At 48.9% G+C, this 24,655-nt stretch overlaps 2 protein-coding genes across 3 annotated transcripts in view; both read right to left on the reverse strand.

The window, feature by feature from the left end:
* Positions 1–40: 40 nt before the first annotated feature.
* PHKG2 (phosphorylase kinase catalytic subunit gamma 2) lies at positions 41–9,323 on the reverse strand. The gene is made up of 10 exons (XM_008152816.3): positions 9,233–9,323; positions 8,817–8,929; positions 4,767–4,942; positions 4,441–4,495; positions 3,044–3,109; positions 2,797–2,960; positions 1,126–1,216; positions 891–1,044; positions 694–819; positions 41–606 (listed from the first exon to the last, which is right to left on the reverse strand). Exons 2-10 carry the CDS (start codon positions 8,909–8,911, stop codon positions 313–315), a joined length of 1,221 nt encoding a protein of 406 aa, XP_008151038.1. The 5' UTR covers positions 8,912–8,929; positions 9,233–9,323; the 3' UTR covers positions 41–312.
* Positions 9,324–14,524: 5,201 nt separating this feature from the next.
* SRCAP (Snf2 related CREBBP activator protein) overlaps positions 14,525–24,655 on the reverse strand; it is a 39,973-nt gene continuing 29,842 nt past the window's right edge. Inside the window, exons 1-3 of one of the 2 annotated variants that reach the window (XM_054714472.1) lie at positions 18,012–18,967; positions 16,847–17,017; positions 14,525–15,015 (exon numbers count right to left, since the gene is read on the reverse strand). In XM_054714472.1, coding sequence (XP_054570447.1) covers positions 14,854–15,015; positions 16,847–17,014 — 330 coding nt within the window. In that variant the 5' untranslated portion in view covers positions 17,015–17,017; positions 18,012–18,967 and the 3' untranslated portion in view covers positions 14,525–14,853. Of the gene's footprint in view, positions 15,016–16,846; positions 17,018–18,011; positions 21,626–21,732; positions 21,817–21,956; positions 22,152–24,655 lie in introns of those variants that run through there. The other variant, XM_054714473.1, reaches the window with a different exon arrangement.

Raw genomic sequence — 24,655 nt, forward strand, 5'->3', positions numbered from 1 at the left:
CTGGGCTTTCCTGCCAAAGCCAGACACCAGACATAGGGCATTGGCTCACTGGTGTGTAGGTTTTATTGTATACACAGCACAGGTAGCACTGACAAGGCCAGGCATGGCACTCTTGAGTGGCTCCCTTCTACCTCAGCTCTGATCTGAAAGCCCTGGCCAGTGGGGATAGACCGGACTTTATGATGTACGATGAGTGGTGGCCTGGCCAAGCAGTGGGGCCCGGGGCCTAAGGCCAGAGCCAAGAGGGGCTGGAATGATAAAAATCCTCCTCATGGAAAGTCCTGCTTTCTGGGGTCCCCCAAGGCTCTGGTGCTAGCCCAGCACCAGCATGGCCTCCTCCTCGGTGACAGCAGCTGAGTCCCCCTCCTCTTCAGGGCCCATGATGGGAAAAGGCCCTGGCGGCCGGTGCTGGAAGAGGGCTGCGCGGTTCTGCTGCTCGCCCTTCTTCACCCAGTGCCCATAGAGCCGGAAGGCACAGCCGTCAATGAGGCGCCGCACTGGCCGCAATGCATAGGGGTCCCTTAACAGTGCACTCTTGGTCAGCGGCCGTGCATGGTGGATGCTTAAGGCCACTCGTCCAGCAGCCAACACTGTCCACACTGCCACCTGGGAAGGGGGAGGGGAGTGTGAGCTCCAGTGTAGCACTGCCACAGGGGACAGAGGAACAGGCCAAGACCTGACACTTGGGCTTACCCGGAACCGCTGTCGGGGGGTGAGGTTCCAGGGTTGGCTGCCTTCACAACGCTCAAAGAAGGGGTGCTGTAGAGCTTGCTCAGCTGTCAGACGCTCTTCAGGATCCACTTGCAGCAGCCGTGAAATCTAGGGGAACTCCACAACATGAGGGCTAGCTCTTGGGCCTCCCGCCTTGCACCCTCATGGTCCCAGCTCACCAGGTCTTTAACAGTGTTTGAACGGTCATCCCATTCGGGTGAGTTAAACTGGTACTGGCCTTCCATGATCATGCGTAACATCAGGATCTGACGCCGGTGCCAGAATGGTGGTGAGCCAGCCAGGAGTGTGAACAAGATTACGCCACAGGCCCAGCTGGGAAAAAGACCAAAGTCAGGCAGGAGTAGATGCTGGGCAAATGTACACAGGAAGCGGACGGGGGTACCAGAAACTCACAGGTCGACCTCCTTGCCGTAGCCCGGGTGGGTTTCATCCATGGAGCATTTAAGGATCTCAGGTGCTAGGTATCCTGGAGTCCCACACAACTCTGGGGAGAGAGGGCTGAGATTGGTGGGATGCCACCAGCCCCCTCAGGGCCCTTAACACCAACCCTCTACTGGAGCCTCAACAAGTGTTCCCCATTCTGCTCCTGCCAGACTGCTGAGTCTCAGTACTAGACCCTGGCCCTGCTGACCAACTCAAATACAAGGCTCCTGGTGACCTTGGGGAAATCAAGAAAAGCGTGATTTTTAGATTGACTTCAAGGTCCTATCCAACTATCACTTGCCTCCAACCCTCTGGCCAAACCTACCCATTCCTCACACAACATGTTACCACATTTTTACATTCATAACATAAATGAAAAACAGAACTTTCTGCATTCCTTTCTGCCCAAATCTACTCTTCCTATAATCTCTACTCTGGTTAGTGGAACCACCACTCAAACCAAGGGGAAGGAGTGGGAGTATGGGATTTCTTCAAGTACATACTGGTAAGTCCCTTGTTTAAAACTCTTCCCTGGCTCCCCAATATGGCCTCAAGATCAAGTCTATTCTTATAGCACAGAGCCCTCCATGACTTGATCCAAACCGTTATTTTTAGTTTCTACCACTTTGGTGCCCCAATTCTAACATCCCAGAAATTTCCAAACTGTATTCTATGGCACACTTCCAGGACAGCTTAATAGGCCTAAACTGAACATGACTCTCAGGAAATTCATTCCTAAGTATTTCTCGCCTACCATGTACCATGCACTACATTGGACAGTGGTAAATTAGATGTTCTCTTGCCAAACTTAATGTCTACTAAAAAGCAAATGAGAAATTATAATAGAGTAAGATGGATGCCGTGAAGGGAGTAAAGAACAAAAAGAAAAGGCCCTGGCTGTTTGGCTCAGTGGATAGAATGTTGGTCTGCGGACTGAAGGGTCCCAGGTTCAATTCCAGTCAGGGGCACATGCCTGGGTTGCAGGCTCGGTCCAACATGCAGGAGGGAGCGATCAATGATTCCCTCTCATCATATTTCTCTCTCTCTCTCTCTCTTCCTCTCCCTTCGTCTCTGAAATCAATATATATTTAAAAAAAAAAAAAAAAAAAAGCTCTGAGGAGTCTTGCAGTTGAACTTTGTTTAGTTTTCCATTTGCACCAGAATTATTCTGTCACAACTAATGTATTAACACTGGGTGAACCTGAGTGCCAGAGTACCAGGTTCCTCATTGCACCTAAGACGCACACTGATAGACCTCAAGTGTGCAGCTGAGTCCTGTATCCCCTTCTCCCTTTTTCCTCCTGGGACAAGCCCAGCCTCCCAAGGCCCAACTCAGAGCCTCTGCTCTGTAGGTCCCTCCAGCTAAATCAGGTGCTCCTTTCTCCTGGCTCCCCCCACATGGCCCCTAGCCGCTGCTGTGTGCCATTTATCTGCTCACTTTCCTGTCTCCATCCTCCCCAGGTCAGGAAACCCATTCTGAGCTGCAAACAAGGCTCTACACCCAGAGGGTACTTGGCAAGTGTTGACTGACTTCCCTTTGCTTGGTAGCTGGGACTCAGGTCTCAGATCCAGCCAAGCAGACTCATGTCTGGGTCTCCTTCCCTCTCAAGCACCAGGTCTTAGGGCACCAGGTCCCCTCACCTCGAAGCTTCTCGCCAGGTTCCAAGTGGCAGGAGAACCCAAAATCGGAAAGTCGGATCTGCATATTGTCATCTAGGAGAATATTCTCGGGCTTCAGATCTCGGTGCACAATGTTGTTGGCATGGAGAAAGTTCACTGCTTCCAGCAGAGATCTCATGATGGACCTGGGGGAGGGGCAGTCTCCTCTGCTTCTCCCTGCCCCACCCCACTCCCTGCTCACCCCAGGGGCTGCAGGCTCAGCCATTACCTGGTTTCCTTTTCTGAGAGGGCCACTTTCTCTGTGAGATAGTCAAACAGCTCCCCCTTCCGCATCCTAGGAGATAGGGGTGGTAGGGAGGAAGGTGCGCCTCACAGTGAGGGCTGAGAAAATAAGGGCAGGGAAAATACTATAGAACAGGCCAGTAGAGGGACTTCTCTGGCCTGGCCGGTGTTGCTCAGTGGTTGAGTGTCAACCCTTGGACCAAGAGGTTGTCAGTTCAATTCCCAGACAGGACACATGCCTGGGTTGCAGGCTCGATCCCCATTGGGTGGCGTGCAAGAGGCAGCGGATCGATGATGTTTCTTTCTCATCGATGTTTCAATCTCTCTCTCCCTCTAATATCAATAAAAACATATTTTTTTAAAAAGAGAGGGAAATTCCTCTGTAGACAAACTAAAGGGTCTCAAGACAGAGCACTCCAAGAGTGAGAGGAATGCCAGAGGCAGTTTGGCCCAGTGGGGTGGAAGTTCAAGTATCTTCATTGTGCCTGAGGGGGCTATTTTAGCAAAAATGAATGCCTTCTTGTGCCAATAATTTTCAGGTGGTCCTTGTTATCTAATACTCAAAAAGGCCTTTTAAAGTTGTTTAACACCCTATGCTGGTGTCTATCTATTTATAGCACCGACCAAAATTTCAATTAATAGTGGGGGAAAAAAGTTGTACAGGGCTTTGATTTTTGCTTATTTTGTCTTCTCTTTAAAGAGTGAGGTTATAATTGTAACTTTGTGTCAATCATCATTGAAATATAAAAAACACATCAGGTATAGTTTTGGGAGTATTATTGTTGGGCAAAGTTGCATAATGGGTAAATAAAATGGACACTTCCTACCTCCCGTCAGACTTTTGCAGAGGGTCATTTCTGTATAAAAATATTTTCCAAAGGCCTCTCTTAAATATTTAATATTCAAACCATTCTCTTTTGAAGAACCTTTGCAACTGGTTTGCATTATATGGTATAGCATGAGACATTCAGTTTACATTGACCAGAAAAAGAATTGATGAGCAGAGATAGACACCAGCATAGGGTGTTAAACACTGTGAGACTGGTGAGCAAATATCTATTTTATAAGCGGTCAGCTCCTAGACAGACACTCTCAAATCAGTCCTTTCTTCCCTGCTAACCTTATAACCATGGGGGGTTAAGATAGTTGGGGATTTGGGTCATGAAGACCCTTTGTCTTTGACTGGTCACTATTATTACTCTTTGAAGAATGTGCCTCAATCAAGGCACCAAGGAAAGAGGCCAGAACCATGGACTGCCAGGCAGGCTCTGGCTGGAACAGAGGAAGGTGTGAGGAGGGTGGTCTTCAGCCCACTGTGCTGTGAGTCTGGGGCTGTGCATGGAGGTGAGGCGGCTTCTCAGATCGGGGCAGGGAGATACTCACAGGTCAAACACCAGGAACATGAAGCTAGAAGACTCGTAGGAATCGATGAGAGTGACTGGGGAAAGAGGCAGAAAGGCAGAGAGACAGAGATGGAAAGGAGCGGATGCATATTAAAGGGGCTTTCCACCCTGAGGCAACAGTGGGCTGTTACTGGGAAGGAAAATCACAGGAGGCAGTAGGGACCCAAAGGCTGGCCACACTTTGAGGTGGAACAGAGCCAGGAGGGAGGGAGCAGAGGAGCGGAGGCAGTGTTGGGGGGAATGGGCTCTGGGCAGGACCAGCAGGGCGTGGTTGTCATCTAACAGGAACAGGGGATGCAGCCTCACTGATATGGGGGTGGCCAGCGACCTGGCGAAGGATGTGTGTCTCTCGCCGCGTGGCTTCTCGCACCTCCTCCAACTGCTCAGGACTCAGTCGCTCAGCTGTCACCTCCATGATTTTCACTGCAAACTCATGGCCAGTAGCTCGATGAACACAACGGCGGACCACAGAGCTCACTCCTCTGCCAGAGTCAGACAACACAGGAGTCAGGGCCTCCTACTCTCTCATTTCCAACAGAGTAGAGCCTCAGCATCCTCATATATACTGCACCCGATTCTGAAGACCCATCTGGACAAGGCAACCTCCCAAGAAGCTCGTCCTGGCCTACAACAGATTCACAGTGGCCTCAGCAAGCAACGCAGGTACCCAGGAAGGTGAAACACAAAGCTAACAGGGAAGGCAGGCCCGGGTCCTGGTTTCTAACCCAGCCTCTGCCATGCCTTCAATGGGTGAACCTAGACAAGTCCCTTCTCCACTGAGCCCCAGAACCTGCCCCTTGCCCTGAAACCTCACAAGGAGAAAGAAGAAATTACCTAAGACTCCCTCCAAATTTTACTCACACTTCCTGATTACCCCATCCAAATCCTAACGTTCCCCTACATTAGCTCAAGTACAGGAGGCTCTAAATAAATATTGGGCAACTGACTAGAAGACCAAAGTTGAGAATTAAAGATATAGGTTTGGGCCCAAAATTCGCCACTAATCAATCTCTAAGGAACCCACTAACATAAGGTCTCTGGGTTTCCGCTTCTCCAGCTCTGAAATGCAGCCAAAAATATCCTGAAGGGATGCTGAAAGATACTAAGGTAGAGACAGGAAAGCCCTCTGGCATTGTAAAGACAAAGTCCTAGACAGAGCTTTCCTCGCTCGGGCTCTGTCACCAACTCTCTATGACCCTACAAGTACTTCAGGCTAAGGTGCAAATCTTTCCAGGATCACACCACATCTCAGATGCTGGTTCCCTGGCTGCCATTCACATAACCTCCTGCTGTGCTCTCACCGCCTCCTTGACCTTACAATACTCCCTTTGCCTGGAATGCCTGTCACCCACATCTCTGGTTCGATCAAAGGATGCAGACGATTAACCCTCTGGCTAAACAGTCCATATATGAATTACGTTTCGGTCAGTCCAATATTCTTTCCAAACCTGGATTCATATATCTTAGATGGGACAAGAATCCTCCAGCTGCCACAATACTTCTCACTTCCTACTGTCTTACTCTTAGCCACTTCAGTTTTATTTTGTGCTCAACCACTAAATGCATCTGAGTTTGAAGCCTAGTACAATTATTTTAAAGCTTCAGGCCTTTACACATGAAGAAACTGGTACTCTGGGAAAAGTAATTTAGTGAGAGTGTGCAGGAAAACAGGAGGGAAATAGAGGAGACAAGGGATCATGCTACCACAGTAACCGTGGAAGGAGAGGATAACGACACTACCCTCTGATCTGCCTTTTCCAAAACTGGTCTTTCTGTGCCCCCTGGCAGTGGAACCACCATTCTTCCAGAAGGTTCTTCCTAGCCTCTGTGAATCCTCCCTTACCTGGTCCTGAAACCCCGCTACTCAGGGCATGGATCTCAGCTCTCTTCTTTTCCCAATACTCTCCCCTGGTGACCTCCATCCAGTCCCAGGGGCTTTTAATACCAACTATGTGTAAATGATTCCTGCTACACTGTCCTGAGCCATCATTATTTCTCTCCAGAATTCCGGATTTCTTTTTTAAAAATATATTTTTTTTATTGATTTCAGAGAGGAAGGGAGAGGGAGAGAGAGATAGAAACATCAATGATGAGAGAGAATTATTGATCAGCTGGGGATCGAGCCCGAAACCCAGGCATGTGCCCTGACTGGGAATCAAACCGTGACCTCCTTGTTCATAGGTCAATCCTCAACCACTGAGCCGCACCAGCAGGGCCTCAGCAGCACTTATCACAGCAGACCATGCCAAGCTTGCAGAAGCACATTCTTCCTGTTGTTCTTTGTAACTCACAGATGACATCTCCTTGGTCTCTCTTGCTGGTTCCTCCTTCTCTAACCCATGATACGGCCCAGGGCCTAAGCCCATGCCACTTTCACTTCTGTCTATATTCTCTCGCCAACTAGCTGATGCCTCCCAAATTTATAGCTTTAGCCCAGCCCTCTCCCTTTAGTTCCAGACTCAAAGACCCACTTGACAGCTCCAGTTGTTTATCTCAAAGTTAACATTTCCAAAATGGTATTCTTTTAAAAATATAATATTTTGATTGATTTCAGAGAGGAAGGAAGAGGGAGAGATAGAAACATCAATGAAAAGAGAGAATCATTGATCAGCTGCTTCCTGCACCCTCCCTACGGAGATCGAGTCCGCAACCTGGGCCTGTGCCCTTGACCAGAATCGAACCCGGGACCCTTCAGTCCACAGGCTGATGCTCTATCCACTGAGCCAAACCAGCTAGGGCAAAAAAATGGAATTCTTGACTTGCTCACCTGTCCCCATAATCTGATCCTCCTGTCTTCTCTGTTTCAATAAATGGTACTCAAGTGCTCAAATCCAAACCTTAAAGGTTATTCTTCTATTTTTCTTCTATCTTCTTCTATTTTCCCCTCATGGTCATATCCAATCCTCCAGGAAACTGTATCAAGTCATCACCTAAAACTATCCGTTTCTTTTCATCTCTATCACCCCCACTGCAGTCTTAACCCACCACCATCACTAGCCTAAATGAATCAATAGCTTCATAACTGGTCTCTGTGCTTCCATTCCTGCCCCCTCCTCCTCCACTCTCTACATAAGAGCCAGAATGATCTTTTTACACTGTAATTAACACACCTGTGTTGAGCACTTACCAAGTGCCTGAAAGTGTTCTAAGAGTATCGTATTAACTCTTTTCATCCTCACAGCAACCTACAAAGTAGGATTTATTTTTATTCCCAATTTACAATGAAGAAACTGAGAGCTGGCATGGCTCAGTGGTTGAGCATTGACCTATGAACCGGGAAATCATGGTTCAATTTCTGGTCAGGACACATACCTGGGTTTCAGGCTCAATCCCCTGTGGGGTGTGCAGGAAATAGCCAATCAATGATTCTCTCTCATCATTGACGTTTCTATCTCTCTCTCCCTCTCCCTTCCTCTCTGAAATCAAGAAAAATCTATTAAAAACACATACACATACACACACACAAAAATTGAGGCATAAAAAGAGTAAGTTCCTAGCTCCCAAATCACAGAAATGTAAATTAGTTCATGTTACTTCCTTGTTTGAAATTACCAGTTACACTAAAATTTAAATTCCTTATCATGGCCTAAGACCTTACATAACCTAATCTCTATTTACCTCTCCAATTTAATGTCCTACTTTGTCTACTTCTAGTCACTATGCTCTTCTATCTATTGGTTGACTAGGCCCTTTCCAACCATGAGCCTTTGCACTCATTGTTCCCTCTGCCTGGAATATATCTTACCCTGTTCATTCTCATCCTCCAAGTCTCAGCTCCACTAGTGACTCTCGTTCCATCACTCTATAGTCTCCATAGCACGATGACCTTTATCTTGTTTTTGTGTTTATTGTCTGTCTCTGCAACTACAATTCCCAGAACAGAAACCTTGTGGGTCTGGTATCCCCAGTGCCTAGCACAGTGCACCCAGCACATTGCACATGCTCAGAAACCTCTGGTGAGTGACTGCCTCTGCCACTGCCTCTACAGCTGAGGCCCGCCTTCCCTTCTCTGCACGCTGAACTCCTACTCATCCTGCAAGACCCAAATGTCACCTCGGGGAAGCTGTGGTTCCCGGAGACCCGCAGCACTGTTTCCAGTTCCTGTGTCTCTTTGTTACTTCACTTGGAGTACCCCCAGGGCACAAGCATCTCTTCTTCCCTTTCCGTTTAGCTTTGTGCCTGGCACACAGCAGGTAAGTCAACTGTCTGAACACATAAATGAGTTTGTGGGGGAAATGGGGGTTGACCCAGAATGAGAGTCTAGTCACCAAACTGAGCACTGACCTACCCCGTTTAGGACGACCAGCCCGTAGGTGGACCCCCCGCCGCGGGCCTCGCCCTCCGGCCGGGCCTCACCTGCCAATGACGTCCTTAGGGTCGTACTTCTGGTAAAACTCCTTGGCCGCGGCCCAGTCGGGCAGCTCGTCCTCGGGTCCCACGTCCAGCGTCATTTTGACGGAGGTGGGGGCCTGTGAGGAGGAAACGGAGGGCAGGGAGGCCCACAGGCTCTGAGAGGACGCACATCGCGGCTCGCGGAGGCACAGTCCCTGCGGCTGGGGCGCCAGGATCTTGGGGAGTGGGGACGGGGTTGGGGAAGGAGCGGGGCTGGGGAGGCCCAGCGAAAGGGCCTAAGGGGCGGGAAGGCTGGCAGGGAGGGGCGGGGGAGGGGGAGGCTGGGAGAATGAGGGAAGGGTACGCGGGCCGGCGGCTGTTGCTGCGCAGGCGCACTTGGGCCAGCGCTGCGCGGGGTGCGGGGTCGCGCGCAGGCTCACCCGCAGAGGCGAGGAGAGACGCCGGGGACCCAGCGAGGCCGCCCGGTCGCCGGGTTCGCCTCCAGTCCCTCACCTCACCCGGGGCGCGCCGGCAGCGACCTCCGGCCCCGCCCCGCCCGCCCGCCAATGGCGGCGCCTCCTGAGGACGGAGGCCCAAAAGCCCTTGCGATTGGAAGCCGCGGTCTAATGGGAAGCCGAGACCTGAGGCTGCAGCGGGCGTGGCGCTCCGAGTTTCCCAAGGCTGCGGCGCGGAGGCTTCCCACGGAGCCAATCCGGCACGCACCTGCCGGAGGCGGCGGAGGGCGGAACTTGCTGACCAGGGTGGTGGGAGGCCTGGAACGCGACCGGGAAGCCGGGTTTCCTGGGAAGCAGAACCTCTGGGCTGCTGGGATGCACGACTCGCTGCGCCGATTCGCGGACTCGGGCATGGCCCTCAGTCTCCTCCCAGCACCCTTACCGGGATTGGGCTCTGCGGTCTGTTAGCAGCGCTGCTTTGAGGGGCAGACCCAGCCGGGAGAACTGCCCAACGTGGCCGCTGGTGCGGACTTGGACCTGCCCCGGCCCGTCAGCCTCAAGAGGCTGCCTGCTCGTCCTGTGTCTGCTCTGCCTCTTGAATACTTCTAAAGCCCTAGCTGGGGGTTCTGTTTCCCCAACCCTCCACCACCCCCTCCCCAAAGTTGGGGAGTATTACACTCTGTTTTAAGGCTACCAGGTTATGAGATTCTGCCAGGAGCCACTTGCTTCGTAAGCCTTCTCTGTGCATACCTCAACCCCGGCATTCACTTACTCATTCTTTGAGTATTTGTTCAACCTTTTCATCTCATGGCACACATAAACGACTAAAATTCTGGGGCACACCAAAAAATAGGTTATAATTTTTGCTGATCTGGTAAAAAAAAAAAAAGGTATAATTTTGATTCATTCATACCAGCTGTCTATTGTAGTGTTGGCTGTTGTCATATTTTAATTTGACATTTTAAGGGAAAAGAGGTCAGTGCCCCTGACTAAATAGTCAGGTATTGCATGTTTTAAAAATTTTTGTGGCCACTGGTTGAAAATCACAGTGCTAGACTAACAGCAATAATAATAATAATAATAATAATAATAATAATAATAATATAAAAAGTCCCTACCCTGTGGAAGTTCTATTACCCATGAAGGAGGCACAGAATGAATTAATATAACCTGCTAACAACTATCTTAGAAATGTCACCTTGGGATCACAACCATGTAACGAGTCCAAGTAACTTTTTAATGGAGTACTTTGACTATATCATCAATCTAAAAGACAAAATAGGCCTGGTGTATGAGCCAGGAGGTCAGGGTTGGATTTCCCAGTGGGGCACATGCCTGGGTTGCTGCTAGATCCCCATTGGGGGGGGGGGGGGTGCAGAAAGCAGTTGAATCAATGATTCTTTCTCATCATTGATGTTTCTATCTCCCTCTTCCTCTCTCTCCGAAATCAATAGAAATGTGTTTTAAATAGATAAAACAGGCACACTGTCCCTCCCAGGAGCACATCAGCATCCTTCCCTCCCCTACACTTCTTTCCCCACAGGCATGCATCTCCTAAACTCTAAGGGACCCCATGAGACTTGCAACCAGGGGAGCAGTGGGCAGCAGCAGCTCCTCCCAGGCTAACCCCTGAACCTGTCTCCAAGGCCCTTTTTTCCTGACTCTCCACTGAGCTGACAGCAGCCCCGTGTTGGCTCACTTCTTTCCCATGGTGTTTCTAGAGCCAAAGCAGCCCTGTCTGTCTCTCTCCTGCTGCTGCTTGTACCCTAAGTCCTTCCTTGTTTCACAGCCCCCAGCTTTAATAAATGTACTCTCAAAATAAAAATAAAGACAAAATCATTGTGAAGAAATATTTAACTTTACTTAGTAGGCTTGTTATTTAGTACTATAATGGGATAATCATTCTAAAATTGAGCAAGTGAATAAACATTAGGTAGCCAAGGTCTTACTGTGGGAATAAGGAATTTAGAATAGGGAAACAACAACCCTGACCAGTGTGGCTCCGTCCCATGCACAGAGGGGTTGCTGGTCCTATTCCTGGTCAGGGCACCAGCCCAGGTTTCAGGTTCCATCCCCGGGGGGCGGGTGGGGGGGAGCATACAGGAGGCAGCTGATCGGTATTCCCCTCTCCCATTGATGTTTCTTTCTCCCTCTCCCTTCTGCTCTCTAAAATGCAATAAAGTTATTTTTTAAAAATAGAATGGGGAAAGGAGAGAACCTTATGATTAAGTCAGATGTGATTTTTAAAAAATAAAGTATTTCTAGCATGAACCTCTGAAAGGGCCTAGACGCAGTAACATCTCAATAGAATGAGCACAGCTAGTGTCTAGATTTCAAAGTAACAGTCCCCAGTAGAAGGAACCAAAGCTCATTTGAAGAAATGGCCAATTCCCAGGCTGGAGCAGAGACAGTGCAGGATGAATCTACAATAATTTGTGCCAGAAAAGTAAGTGAAAAAAGTTGGGGACGTATCAGAAGGACACAAGAACCAGGCTGAAGGGGTTGGGTTTCCACTGGCCAAAATCAGGGACAAAAATAATGAGACTGAGAGGGCCATGAGGGAGGCTTCTGAGGTGCTAGAAATTGTCTATTCACCTATTCAGGGGTGGGGAACCATTTTTCTACCAAGGGCCATTTAGATATTTATAACTTCACTCAGGGACCAGTGAAGTTAATTTTGGTAATACAAAATTATCAACTTAAAAATTATCCTGCTATATTTGGTCAAACATTTAATTAACTCATTCCTAATGCCTTGGCAGGCCAGACATTCCACACCCCTGACTTAAGTGGTGATTACACAGATGTGAAAACATCAGATCTGTGAACTTTACAATATGTAAATTATACCTCAACAAAACATTTTAAGAAGGTTAATGACAGTAATGGATGTAATAAATTGAATTAAAGAACAATCCAAGACCATACTGACCCTAAAAAATTGTAAATAAATAATGGAGAAAAGGACCATCTTCATAGTAGAATGCCAATTAACTAATAAGTGTATAATGATAAACTTAAAACAGCAACATTCTGTAAGCCTCATAACTGTGTTGGGCAAACTGGGCATTAAAATGATTGGTGAAAATTTGCTGGGGAACAGGATACTTACACAGATTAGTTTTTAATTACAAAGGATAAAAGTTAGCTTTACCTTTCAGAAGTCTGACAGACACTGCCTTGACCAAGTTGTCAATATTACTACCACCAATAAGAGAGTAACTTGACATCATATGCCTCTTGATGTGATGTGCTGAGGACACATTGACATTATGTAGTATTTCTAACCTGAATCCAATCATAAGAACCTAAATTGAGAAATTCTACAAAGACCAAAAATAAAGTGAGGATGAGCCCTAGCCAGTTTGGCTCAGTGGATGGAAGGGTCCCAGGTTCGATTCCAGTCAAGGGCACATACCTTGGTTGCAGGCTCGATCCCTGGCCCTGGTCAGGGTTTGTGTGGGAGGCAACCAATTGATGTGTCTCTCTCACATTGATGTTTCTCTCTCTCTGTCTCTCCCTCTCCCTTCCTCTCTCTAAAAATCAATGGAAAAATATCCTTGGGTAAGGGTTAACAAAAAAAAAGAGGATGAGGACCTACTAAAAATTGAAGGAGGCTAAAGACATATGACAATTGCCCTAGCCAGTTTGGCTCAGTGGATAGAGCATCAGCCTGCGGACTAAAGGGTCCCTGGTTCAATTCCCGTGAAGGGCACATGCCTGGGTTGCTGGCTCGATCCCCAGTGTGGGGTGTGCAGGAGGCAGCCAATCAAAAATTTTCTCTCATCACTAATGTTTCTATCTCTGTCTCCCTTTCCCTTCCTCTCGGAAATCAATAAATATATATGTATCCATCCACAGCAGAATGATTCACAATATCCCAAAACTGGAAACATCCCCAAAATCTACCAACATAAAATGTAATATATTCATGCAATGGAATACTATACAGTAATGAAAACTATAGCTACACCAAAGATTGATAAATCTCATAAACAACATTAAGAAGCCAGGCATAAAAAGAATCCATAAGAGCCCTGGCCAGGTGGCTCCTTTGGTTGGAGTGTCATCTTGTGCAACGAAAGGTCACGGGTTTGATTCCCAGCTAGGGCACATACTTAGGTTGCAGATATGATCTGTTTGGGGCACGTGCGGGAGACAACTGTCGATGTTTCTCTCTCACTGATGTTTCTCTTTCCCTCTCCCTCTCCCCCCACCCCCCCTCTCTTTCTCTCCCTAAAATCAATAAACATATTCTCGGGTGAGGATAAAAAATACACGAGTCCATTTATATAATGTTCAAATGTAGGCAAAACAAAACTACATTGTTTGAAGCCAGAATGATAGTTACCTGTGGGAAGAAAGGAAGCAGCAGTGATAATAAGGGATATAAAGGAGGCTCTGGAGTGCTGGCAATGTTCATTTCTTGACTTAGTGTTAGTTTTTCAGATGTTTGCTTTAACTTATTGAGCTTTGTATTTGTTTTGGATATTTTCCTGAATGTGTGATATATCTCATATTAAAAATATTAGCAGCCCTAGCCAGTTTGGCTCAGTGGAGAGTGTCAGCCTGAGGGCTGAAGAGTCATGGGTTTGATTCCCATGGGTCAAGGGCACACGCCCAGGTTGCGGGCTTGATCCCCAGTAGGGGGCGTGCGGGAGGCAGCAAATCAATGATTCTCTCACATCATTGATGTTTCTCTCCCTTTCCTTTCCTCTCTGAAATCAATAAAAATATAAAATATTATCAATAAACCCAAGGTAAAGGCTATGCAATCAATATAATCATAGAAATCTTTATATATAAGGGATGGTTGCTGTATTCAATCCTCTCACTCCTCTCTCAACTCTGTAACCAAAGTGTCCAAGTTCAATCCCAGCTCTGCCATTTACTAGCTGTGTGCCCTTATAATCTGTGCCTGTTTCCTCAACTATAAAGCGAGAACAATGGTACCTAGGTATTGAGTGATTGTGAGAACTGAAGAAGTTAAGAAGTATAAAGTGTCTAGAACACAGCTTGGAATATATCAAACATTCGATAAATAGTAGCTGATGCTACTACTCTTGCTCTCTGGCCTCTGGGTCTCTCTTCACGTCTAAGGAAGAAGCTGGGGTCTTTCCAAGAAGAGCTTCCAGAAAAAGAAAAAGAAATCTTTTGTTCTCATGGAAGCAACTAGGCATGGGGAGATGCAGACTGCTGCCATCAGTCAGATGCCCACTCTGGCTCTTACCAAGGTCCCAGGGAAAAGCAGGGGAAGAACAGTAGACAGCAACAGCATTTCACCACTAAAAAAGGCTTTTATTATAAAACAAATTCTAATAAAATCAGGCCTGGTCTTCAGCCCCACCTCTGGGTAGAGGCCCCTAAAATGGGGTAGGTTGGGGGGAACAGGGAATGAACACTGAAAGAATAGAGCAGGCTGACCTCCCCTCATCAGTCTCAGTTGCCGTTTTCTTTTATAAAGGGTTAGGAGAGCTCTTCCAAAGCCCTTTGAGAGAGGCGCCATCCTCCAGCCAGGAAGGACCACTGCTGGCATTCGACCCTAGCAATGCCGCATTGCAGGATTCAGGAGGTTTCGGCTGACTCGCAGCAGAGGCCACCCTCAATCACTCAGCTTGGGCGATGATGTAAGAGAGCAGCCACAGAAGCAGGGGGCCCAAAACGAGGACAGCAAGCCAGATAGCAAAGCTGATCAGGATGAACCTCCGGGCCCGGGCCCCCCAGTGCACTGCTTCCTCCGAGTGGCCTGCCTTATGCCGCTCTTCCGCCTGTGGGGGCAGGTGTTTGGTTAGGTTCTCCCTTTGCTTCTGTCCCAAAATGCCCACCGACCCACTACAATCCTCCATCCTTGTCATGGTTCAAAACCTCACATCCAAATCCTCTACCTTCCTTTCTAGTTTCTGTTTCTCATGCCTCATCTGCAAAATAAGTTACCCATTCTGCTCTGCCTACTTTTCAGAGTGGCCATTAACACACAAGATCATGTATGGTAAAATACTTTTCAATCCTTTTATTCCCTATCCTTTTCTACTTATCCCAGATTCATTCCAAATTTGGAATTCTTGGCAAGAAATAGTGAGCTAGGCCTAATTGGTTTGGCTCAGTGGATAGTGTCACCCTGCAGACTGAAGGGTCCTGGGTTCGATTCCAGTCAAGGGCACATGCCCAGGTTGTGGGCTCGATCCCCAGTGGGGGTGTGCAGGAGGCAGCCAATTGATGATTCTCTCTCATCATTGATGTTTCTATCTTTCCCTCTTCCTTCCCCTCTGAAATCAATAAAAATTTTAAAAAAAGAATACTTAAAAAAAAGAAATAGTGAGCTACCTTGGAGTATTTTTGTATTTTTCACTCATGCCCAGTCACATAACACCCCATTCTCATGTCAATGGGCCTCATCTTTCCTTAAGGATTCTTTTTATGATTGTACCTTAACAAAACCCAGAAGTTTTTATGATGACAGGAATACAGTTTTTTTTGTTTTGTTTATTTTTAAAGGTATTTTATTTTTTTACAGAGAGGAAGGGAGAGGGATAGAGTTAGAAACATTGATGAGAGAGAAACATTGATCAGCTGCCTCCTGGACACCTCCCACTGGGGATGTGCCCGCACCAAGGTACATGCCCTTGACCGGAATCGAAACTGGGACCCTTCAGTCTGCAGGCCGACGCTCTATCCACTGAGTCAAACCAGTTAGGGCAGGAATACAGTTTCTGATGGTTAAAATACAACTGGGGTTGAGAAAATTCAAGCATGGTGTTTAAGTTAGCCTGTGTGACCTTTCAAAAGGTAAATGTGCTGTTTCTGTTAGGTATTTTGAAATGGTGAAACCCTCTCAAAACCCTTATAGCTTCTCCAGACTCCTGCAGACTGCTCTCATCACTGCTCAGCTGCCTCGTTTTCTAATTCATTCTCCATGTAGGACTTGAGAGTGGCTCTTACTGAAACACAAATCTGACCGTGTCACTCTCCTCTGCAAAAACCCTTGAATGGTTCCCCAGTACTTTCAAGATGAAGCCCTTGGGAATCTGGGCCCTCTGGCTTCATCCCTATTTCTCACTGGTCCATTTAGGCTGAACTAATAGTCCAGGCCTTCGTATACACTGCTTCCTTTACCTGGAATGCCTTTCACTCTAATTCACTCATCCTTGAAGGTTATTTCCCTGCCACCTACTCTACTCTACAGACACATGTAATCACACACATAAAGGGTGGAGCAAAAGTAGGTTTACAGTTGTTTGTATGGAAAACAATACAATGAATAATACAAGAATAAATTGTTCTGGATAATTACAACTGTTAACCTACTCTTACTCCACCCTATGTGTCCTCCCCCAGCTCCCAGAATACCTTGTGCTTCCTCTACCATAGTACTGATGAGCTACATCCCATTAATAATTATCCATTTTCACAGCCATCTCTCATTAGAGTGTGGGACCTTTGATGGCAGGAACCATGTCTTCTTCTTACTTCTGGCACAAGGCCCAACACCAAGCTCTGACAGGCACTTAGTAACCGTCTGATCAATGTAGACAGATCAGATATGAAGCCATTGCCTTACTACACCCAACCTCCTGCTCCCATAGGAACTGCATTCCTCACCTTGATGGCAAACACAAGGGCCATGACTCCCAGGCAAGAGCAGCCACAGATAATGCTAGTAGCTGCCAAGTAGCGGAGGCGGAGCCAGCAGCAGCGAATGGGGGATGGAGAATGAGCAGCTTCCGTGTTGCTCACCAAGATCTCCACTGCATTCTCCTCGTCCTCCATCACCTGTGGGCGATACAGTCGAGGTACTTTTAAGCCCCAAAACTGAGCTCTTGGCCTGGCTTTCTCAGACTCCACCCCTCTCTAATCATGTCCTTGTGGCCTAGCCCAACTCTTAAGAATGCCACCTTACTAGGGAATTCCTCTAATGACTCATAGGCCGAGAGGAAATGTGTGACTGGAATCCTTCCTCAGACTAAGATTTCAAGTCTTTAAAGGCATGCTAGCGTGAACATAGCATTATCTATATTATTGTTTTGACAAGTGGGGAGAAATAGAATGACAGGTGCACACTGAGAAGCAGGAAATAGAATCTCAACAGCAGCTAGGAATCTGAGACGATCAAAGTCTGATTTTTAAACTGTTTTTCAAAGGGCACTACAATTCCCCCAAGTTCCTCAGACTGACACGCTAGGCCATTCCCTACTTCAAGCAAAACTGCCACTTCATGTGATAATAATTCTGGAGATGGGAGAAAGGAGGGAAAAAGTACCCATCTAAGCTCTTTATAGTTGAGGAAACTGAACATCAGAAAACACCTTAAATCCCTCTCCAATAGGGCCTCCTTTGCTATGCTGACTCCCTGCCATCTCCTCTCCATTTCAACCCAGGCCACACAACACAATCAGATTAACACTGAGTTTGAATGACCTCATAACCCACACAGAAACCTGCATAATGATGCCCTACTTAACCATTTCTCATCTCCCTAGTTCTCAGGTCCTCTGAGCTTTGAAACCAAACCATTTCCAACCATTCCCCTACCTCCTAGATAAAATGAAACCATTTGCTGTTCTCTGAACACAACCCAGGATAAAAAGGGTGAAAAGAGAAGAGGCAAGATAAGCAGAAAGCAGACTATGTGCCACAAAGCTGCAGAAGTGGGTTTGAGAAAAGAACTCGGATGGAGTAAACAGATACAGACATGATGGGGAGAACACAAGGAGAGGGGCCAGGAAGTTGAGATCAGAGAAAATGTAAAATGAACAGGGGCTCTTACCTGGCTATAGGCCTTGAGGTACTGTGAGTTTCGGCTTCTGCCTCAGGTTTGATTTGGCTTGGGTAGAGATGGAGCTGACTCAGGGCTCCAAGCCAAGCCCAGGGGTGGGGTTCGGTGGCCAGCCACCACCTGAAGAGCCCCAGGAGCTCATATGGGGGTGTAGCTGACTCAAACCAGTTTGGCTAGATGGAGGAAAGCAAGGGAGGAAAATGATGGGAGCAACCCAGGGTAGTGATGCCTGCCTTCTGGAAAAGGAAAAGCACCTGAGCAAGGAAGATAAAAGCAGGGAAAAGTCTAAGGCATCAGAGGGCTTGAGGGAAAGTCCAGGAACTGAGAGAAGAGAGGAGAGGAAAAGTGAGAGTCTGAGTGACTGAAAACTAAAACTTTAGAAATCTTCCCTCTTCTTGGGTGGACATTTCTAGCTCCAAGATATGTAATTCTGTGTTAGAGATGAGGTACTAGGACCTTGGCAGGAGGAAGGGGAATTAAAAAGATGCCCAATTTCCCACCCAACCCTCCACCAGACCAGAAAATCAGAAGCCTCCTTACGCGGATGCTCATACAGAAACTAAGTTTATTATTTTTTCTTCTTAAAAAAAAAAAAAAAGAAAAAAACCTTATTGTAGAGAAGTCCCTCCCCCTTTCCTTAAGGGTGGAGGGCTGTGAAAGACTGCTGGGGAATCAAGTACAAGGGGGTGGGGACAGACTATCTTGCCACCCTTAACACTGCCCAGCCATGTGGGGTGAAAGGGAAGGGAATATGTGAAGTGCCCCATTTCCATGACAACCAGTTTCCTACCCCCTACTTTGGTGGAAAGAAGGGAGAAGGCCCCTGTCTCCCTGGAGGCTTTCCCCCTCAAAAGACTTCAAGTAGTGGTTAACAGAGTCAGGCCTGGTTGTGGAGGGAGGGGCCACGGTGGGGGGCCACGGTGGAAAGCCTCGGTGGAGGGGCAGCCCACTCACGTCTTGGCCTTTCGGCCTCTGTGACTAACAGCGGGGCCAGCTGGGTGGGGTGGGGCACTGCTGCGTAGGATGCGCTGGTCCCCTTGGTTGGTTGCCCCACCAAGGCGGTGGGAGCCAGACCTGCGGCGTGGGGTCCCATCCCCTTCCTCTTCTTCACCGGAGGCTTCAGCCTCAGACTCTTCTACTGAACCTTCAGGCCCCAAGGGACTTGGGGACTGCAGGCAGCTCCGCTTTGCCGGCCCAGGACCTCTGCCAACTGGGACACCTGCCCGTTTGCGAGGCACCTTCTCAGTCTCTAGCGGGGGAACTAGAGAACCTGGACGTAGCCGGGTGGAGCGCAGTTTTGGAGCTGAGACTACGGGAGGTGTCAATTCTAACCCGCCTGGTCCATCTGCTAAATCCAGGTCATCCTGAATTACAGCCACCACCATGGACCCTTCACTTTTTCGTCCCCGCATCCCCTCTGCTTCAAGGCGCAAGCGGGCCAGGCGGGTGAGGGGGCGGCTTCCGTCCTCATCAGAAGAACTACCCTCACTCTCCCCCTGGCCCTGGGGTTGCTGCCGCCTCCCCAATCCACAGCTCTCAAGGACAGAAGACGTGTCACGGTCCAAAACAGGGACCTGGCTGGGCCGTGGCGATGGTGGGTTTTTGGGAGGTCGGCCTCGCTTCCGCTTGGGTGGGGATGTTGAAATGGTGAGAGTGGTGACAGTGTTGGCGACAGTAGCAATGGGACAGGCTAGGAGTGGTGGAAGTGGTGGCATTGGGAGCGGCTGTGTCCGGCTCTCTAAGCTGCCATCCCCTGGAGAGGAAATGGTCCCAGGAATGGGTAAATCACGGGCCTTAGGGGGCCGCCCACGCCTTCTTTTCTCCACAGGTGAGAGGATGATGGGCTCGGGTCTATGAGTTGGCTGGGGTCCAAGAGGCTGGGGCCCAGAAATAAGCTGGGGTCCCAAAACAGGCTCTGCAACAATAAGGGGGTCAGCCCCAGGGACCTGGTCAGCCCCATTGGTTTTTCCCTTTGAGGTGGATGAAGGGGCCTCATCCACCCCTCGTCCAGCATCTGCGGGAGACCTGTTCTTCTTGGGAGGCCTCCCCCTCCGACGTTTCATAGCAGGAGAGGTGATGGCAAGCAGCGCCCCTTCTCCATTCTCTGGGCTGCCCTCTCCAGTCACCCCCAGCTCAATGTGACGGCGAGCTATGAAGGGCTGCTGGGTTGGGGTAGGCAGTATGGATGGGGGAGCAGCTTCACAGGGCCCACTGGTAGGTGGTGAGGATTCTGTCCCCAACATGTTGCGGGTAGATGGGCTTCCTGGGCTGGCACCAGTCTCAGAGACCCCAGGCACTAGAAAGCTGGCAGTTCCCCGCTGCTGTCGCCGTCGCCTCACCAGTTCCTTTTCCTCTACCACAGTCACTAGCCGTCCTGGCAACTTGCGAAGCACTTTGGGGCCTGGAGGCTGCCCCGGCCGACCAGTCCCCTGACCCCTAATTTCTACATCGGCACTGGTGCGACGTCGAGGGGGCCGGGCAGGTGAAGAACCCTCAGGTGAGGAGGTGGCTGAAGATGAGGTTGATGGAGCTGTAACCTCAGCTGAAGCAAGTTCCTGCTGCTTCTGTGGGCTGGATGTTGGGGTCTGGGCTTCCACTAGCTCTTCTGAGTTCTTGTCAGCCTCCAATGGCAACTGAAGTTGCTCATCAGATACTGCCGAAGGTGGGAGCGCCAGACCACTGTTCTCACTCGGACACGTGGGCACCTCCTCACCACCAGGCAGCACTGTGAGCATGGTCCCCTCAGCAGGCTCTGGTACCTCCTGCTCTTGACCATTGGGGAAATTGCCAGTCTCCAGGATTGGGCTAGGTGCAGAAGAGGTGAGAGAAAGGTTCTTTTCTGACATAGGCAGGATCTCAACAGCAACTGGCAACAGATCCTTAGGGGGCACATGAGTAAGCGGGGAAGTCTCAGAGGGGGCCATATCAGCCAGCTCCAGGGACTCACTAGATGCCAATGTCTGTGTACACAGCTCTGCCTCAGGCCCCAAGTCCAAGGGGAGGTTGGTGACTGGGGGGAAGATGGGCACAGAGGGTAGACCAAGCAAGAGAGGGGAGGTAGGGGTTAAGACAGAGGTTTGAGCTGGAGGTGGGGTATGAGCTGGCGGAGGGGTATAGGCAGGAGGAGGTGTGCTGGCAGAAGAACAAGGGGGAGGAATCTGCGGAGGAAGTGGGGGAGAAGGCAAGATATGGACAGGAAGCATGGTTAATGGATTTGGAGCTGAAATGGGGATTGGGGCAGGGATTGGGATGGGAATTGCAGCAGCTGAAGCTGGAGTGGGTCGAGGCTTAGGCGCTGGCCTGGGAACTCGCTCCCTGGCAGGGCTACAGCGGGGGGGCGTGGAAGTGCTGCGGGTATGATGAGTGGATACGACAGGAGTGTGGTTTGCCCCTTGAGTCTCAGCCCGGGCTCCACGAAGACGCTCACTGACTCGAGTCCCTGGCCTTTCAGGGGCCTTGACCTTCTTACTGCGCCGGTGGCTGCCTCCACCAGTCCCACAGGAAACCTCATCCCCAGCCCCTGGTCCCTCCTCCTCCTCTTGGGGTAGGCGGAACACCTCCTCCTTGGCTTGGTCCAGGTCCTTGCGGGCAGCTTCCACTTGCTCCTACCAACAACAGACCCCACAGGGTGGTCAGGGAGAGGCACTCAAGGTGGTAGTGGGTAGAAAACAGTGGCCTCCCACTTCCAATCCCACCTCCTAGAACTACTCACTTCTGCCTGCTTGAGCTCCTCTCGGCTCACCTCCTCCAATGAGGCTTCCAGGAATTTCATAGCATAGCGCTCAATAGGGGTCAGCTGTGGGGAGGAAGAATGGTGATGAAGAGAGGGACTGGGTGCCCAGGGCCCACCCATCAGCTGTGATTATTTTTACCAGGGAAGATAAGAGGGTCAGAGTCCAGAGGAAGGAGTTGAGAACTAGTGGGTCCAACACTGACCTGTTCGACAAGGGCAGCAATTTCCTGCTCAGCTCGGGACATTTCCTCATCCTCAGCCCCAGGCCGACCGGCCTCCTCTCCCTCACCAGCAGGAAAACCATCATTCTCATTGAATTCTGCAAGCTCAGCAACCTGTTCAGCCTTGGCTTGGGTGGCTGCACGGATATCCTCTTCATCTTCTGCCCGACATAATGCCTACAAGGGCATGTGAAAGAAAATCCGTGAGAATTAACAAACTTTACATCCTGTGATTTGATTCTGGCAAAAATTTGAGGCCAAGTTTACAACAAAATAAGGGAACAAAAAAGCACTGGGCTCAAAAACCCTGGGTCCCAGTCATGGTTCTGTCTTTGCCTTTTTTATCATAGACAAGCCAGTTAAATTCTAAGGAGCAGTTTTCTCATCTGTAAAATGAGATCAAAGCACTTTGCCTGCTTAACCAGAGGCATTTACTGTAAACATACCATATGTTTATAATTTATTAAGTGCTATAAAAGTGATATCATTATTGTAAGGACTGGACTAAATTGGTTCTTCACTCTACATGGTAGATTCTGGAATAAATTAAATGTTGTCTGGGTCACAGCCCAGATTTAAAACAACAACAAAAAAACATTTATACCAAACCAGGTTTATAACATTACTAGAGGTCTGGTGCACGAATTTGTGCACGGGTGGGGTCCGGCCGGCTTGCCCCGATGGGGGCCCATCGGGCCGGGCTGGCCAGGGGGAGGGACTGCAGGTGGTTTGCTGGCCAGCCCCGCCCCCGATCAGGGTGGAGCGGGGAGCCAATAGGGGCCTGGATCAGGCTGGTTGGCTGCCACAGTGCACGTCATAGCCATGGGTCATACTGGTCGTTGTGCTGTTCTGGTCGCTGGGCTTTTATATATATACTAGAGGCCCAGTGCATGATTGAATCATGCACGTTTAGGAGTAGCTGGGTGCCTGTTCGCTGGTGCACCAGGCCTTTCAGAAGCCTCCGGCACCGCGGAGGCTTCTGAAAGGCCTGGTGCCTGAGCGGACAGGCACCCAGCTCCCCCGCTTTTGATGGTCTGCGGTGGGACGTGAGCTCCCCCTTCTATGCCACAGCATAGCCATGGCGCAGACGCTGAGCTCGAGCCGCCGCTGGCAACGCGAGCTCAGTGTCCCGCCGGCCCAATCAGCCACCCTGGCCACTCCGAGTCCCGCCCCCCCGCGCCTCCTGGCCAATCGCGGGCATAGCGAAGGTACGGTCAATTTGCATATTTATCTATTATTAGGTAGGATATAGGTAACAGAACTCAACTCTCATCTGGGCCCCCAAGTTACCAAAGCAATGCAGTTGTACACATAGGATGGAACAGCAAGGAGGGTGGGTGGGTGGGAAGAGATCAACCAAAGAACTTACACACACACTAGAGCGCCAGTGCACGAATTTGTTCACGGGTGGGGTCCCTTGGCCTGGCCAATGATTGAGGCCAGCTAGGGGGAGAGGCCTTGGGAAGTTGGCTGGCTGGCCCCACCCCCAATCCGGGCCCATCAGGGCAGGGTTGGGCAAGAGAGGTAGGGGCCTTGAGAAGTTGGCTGTGGGAACACACTGTCCACCAGGGGGAAGCTCCTGTGTTGAGCATCTGCCACCTTGTGGTCAGTGCACATCATAGCAACCGGTCATTTAGTCATAAAGGTCGCTTAGGCTTTTATATATATAGATATGAATAACCCATGGACATAGACTATATGTAGTAAAAGCCTGGGGTGGGGAGGGAAGTGGGCTACAAGAGGTCAATGGGGGGGGAAAGGGGACATATGTAATACTTCCAACAATGAAAAAATTTTTTTAAAGGCAGAAAGTTTTAAAAACAAAATTCTTTTTTTATACTGAGATGTCTCATGGCAATAGACTAACGATATCTAATCTTTCCCTTGAGATATGATGGGAGCTTATACCCAAGTCACTGAAGGAAGTAGCCTAGAGTATGGTCAACCATGAGAAGGCACTAGGTAGAGAAAAACATTTCCATGACACTTTACATCTGTAGTTCCTAAACATGTTTACTTCTGAAGAGCTCTGAAAAAATACATATGATCAGACCTCACCTCCTAAAATGATTTAGATTTTTAGATAAGGTTCAGGAATCAATCCTTTTAAAAGCTTTCCAAGTGATTCTATTATGCAACAATGTTTGGAAAATGAGTTCTACCCATGTACAAAACACTTCTTTTTTATCTTTTATTTTTTTAAATATATTTTTATTGCTTTCAGAGAGGAAGGGAGAGAGAAACATCAATGATGAGAGGGAATCATTGATTGGCTGCCTCCTGCATGTTGGACTGAGCTCACAACCCAGGCATGTGCCCTTGACCAGAAGCAAACCTAGGACCCTTCAGTCCGCAGGCTGATGCTCTATCCACTGAGCCAAACCAGCTAGGGCAAAACACTTCTTTTTTAAAAAGAAATATATTTTTATCGATTTCAGAGAGGAAGGGAGAAAGAGATAAAGATAGAAACATCAATGATGCAGAGATTCATTGCTCGGCTGCCTCCTGCACACACCCTACTGGGGATCAAGCATACAACCTGGGCATGTGCCCTGACTGGGAATCAAACTGTGACCTCCTGGTTCATAGGTCGACACTCAACCACTGAGCCACACCAGAAGGGCAACAAAGCACTTCTTAATCCACAATGTCATTTAACCTTAGTTATTTCCTTGTCATTA

This window comes from Eptesicus fuscus, chromosome 4 (genome assembly GCF_027574615.1).
Source record: "Eptesicus fuscus isolate TK198812 chromosome 4, DD_ASM_mEF_20220401, whole genome shotgun sequence".
Lineage (NCBI taxonomy): Eukaryota > Metazoa > Chordata > Mammalia > Chiroptera > Vespertilionidae > Eptesicus > Eptesicus fuscus.